This window comes from Myotis davidii, unplaced genomic scaffold (assembly GCF_000327345.1).
Source record: "Myotis davidii unplaced genomic scaffold, ASM32734v1 scaffold4270, whole genome shotgun sequence".
NCBI lineage: Eukaryota > Metazoa > Chordata > Mammalia > Chiroptera > Vespertilionidae > Myotis > Myotis davidii.
The window spans coordinates 76,340-78,330 of record NW_006282188.1 but is presented as its reverse complement, the minus strand read 5'-3'; the positions used below and the strand labels follow the sequence as shown (position 1 = coordinate 78,330).

At 56.9% G+C, this 1,991-nt stretch overlaps 1 protein-coding gene across 1 annotated transcript in view; it reads right to left on the bottom strand.

The window, feature by feature from the left end:
• The window catches only part of LOC102766463 (testisin), a 5,071-nt gene extending 4,768 nt beyond the window's left edge, over positions 1-303 (bottom strand). Inside the window, exon 1 of the mRNA XM_015568291.1 lies at positions 124-303. Within this exon, the coding sequence (XP_015423777.1) occupies positions 124-303 (180 nt within the window). The remainder of the gene's footprint in view (positions 1-123) is intronic.
• Positions 304-1,991: the final 1,688 nt, after the last annotated feature.

The following is a 1,991-nucleotide window of genomic DNA, read 5'->3' as shown; positions in this document are numbered from 1 at the left end:
AGTTACATGTGAGGAACGACGAGTTCTCGAAACCTGGGGCGAGAGAGACGAAAAAGGTGAGGCGCCCTGTGCACTCCGGCCCAGGCGTGCGGAGCAGGGACGCGAGCGCCCTAGGCGCCTTACCTGCAAACAGCGTGTCTTGTTCCGGCCACCCTGCGGGGAGGCGAGAAGGTGAGCTCCTCCCGCCGCTTGGCGCCCCCTGCGCTTCTGGCTGCTCCAGGGCCCGGCGCAGGCGCCCCCTGGGGGAGCAGGAAGCCCGGCTGCCACCTTCTCCAAGCTTGACCTTGCTGGGTCAAAGGGCATTGGGGAACACTGACCTTTCTGACCTTACAGCGCCCAGCTTTGAGTTTCTCCTGGGCGGGGGTCAACCACACCCCCTTGATGTGGCCCAGGAACCGATGCACCTAAACCAGTGGTTCTCAACCTCCCTAGTGCCGCGACCCTTTAATACAGTTCCTCATGTTGTGGTGACCCCAATTTCATGGTTACAAATTGAATATAATAAAAGCATAGTGATTAATCACAAAAACAGTATGTAATTATATATGTGTTTTCCGATGGTCTTAGGCGACCCCTGTGAAAGGGTCGTTCGACCCCCAACGGCTTCGCGACCCACAGGTTGAGAACCGCTGAGTCCTAAACCATCCCCTTCTTGTCTGCAAACTCTGGGATCCCGGCTGCCCGGCTTGCTGCCCACTCCTAGGAAGGAGCAAGGACCTGGCCCCCAGCCGGGGCGCCATGAAAGCACTAACAGTTTCACTGAGGCCTGTCCGGCAGGGTGGTTAGGCTGGTCCAGGAAGGCGAGATCCTTCACAAGACTTGCTTTGGGACATGATGGTCCAGGCAGCGGTGGGCAAACTTTTTGACTCAAGGGCCACAATGGGTTCTTAAACTGGACCGGAGGGCCGGAACAAAAGCATGGATGGAGTGTGTGTGTGAACTAATATAAATTCAAAGTAAACATCATTACATAAAAGGGTACGTTTTTTTTTTTAGTTTTATTCATTTCAAACGGGCCGTAGTTTGCCCAGGGCTGGTCCAGGGCCTAGTAGTCTCTTCCTGAGGAGGCAGACAGGCTAGTCCCGCCTGCTCAGGCTGCCCCCTGGTGGCAGGCCTCCGCCCCTCTCCCCCTCCTCCTCTTCCTCCTCTGGATTAAATATTGAAAGGTGGAAAGGATCTTTCAAACACATTCCTGGGGTACTGGGGTAAGGAAATCACCAACATGGGAGCGAGAGATCCCCCAGTGGCTGTCCATCCCAGTGCCCCTGTGACCAGTGACTGCGTGGGGGTCCCGGGAAGGCTGTGCCTGCCTGGTAACTCTCTATGCCCAGACACCACCAGAGACACTGTGGGATTCACAATGATGAGTGACTCAGCACTGGCTTCTGGGAGTCCCTCCAAGCAGGCACTCCCGCCAACAGCTGCACCAGCAGCAGTGCCCCAGCCGGAGTGCCCGTGGACTCCAAGGCAGGGGCCACAGAGAGTAGAGGGTAGTGTGTCCTGGGCATGCTCCCCAGAGGAAGAGGTGAGAGCTATTGAAGGGTGTGACCACTCCAGTGGTTCTCAACCTTCGGCCCTTACAGTGCTCCTGGGCACAGGGACCCTGGCCTCTTCCACATCCTTGGCAAGACCCTCAGGCCTTCCCTCCTCTGCCCAGGCCCTGGCATCACAGCACCAGCCTCTCCCGCCCCCTATGGGGCACTTACTCTGTGCTGGCACTCTGCCAACCATGCCACATGCCTCTTGCCTAATTTCCCAGGAGCTACTGTGAACCCTTCCTACAGCAGAGGAACTGAGACTCTGATGTTGGAAGGACTTGCTCAAAGCCCTACAGGTGGCAAAGCCAGATAAATCTACTCGGTGCTGTGTGTAGTGCCCAGCACCCCTGAAAGGGGTAAGAAGTTGGGGAGCACAACTGCAGACTCTGGGATACTTCCCACTTTGTACCCTCAAGCATTCGTTTTCAACCCGGGGCTCTTGAGGGCCCGAGG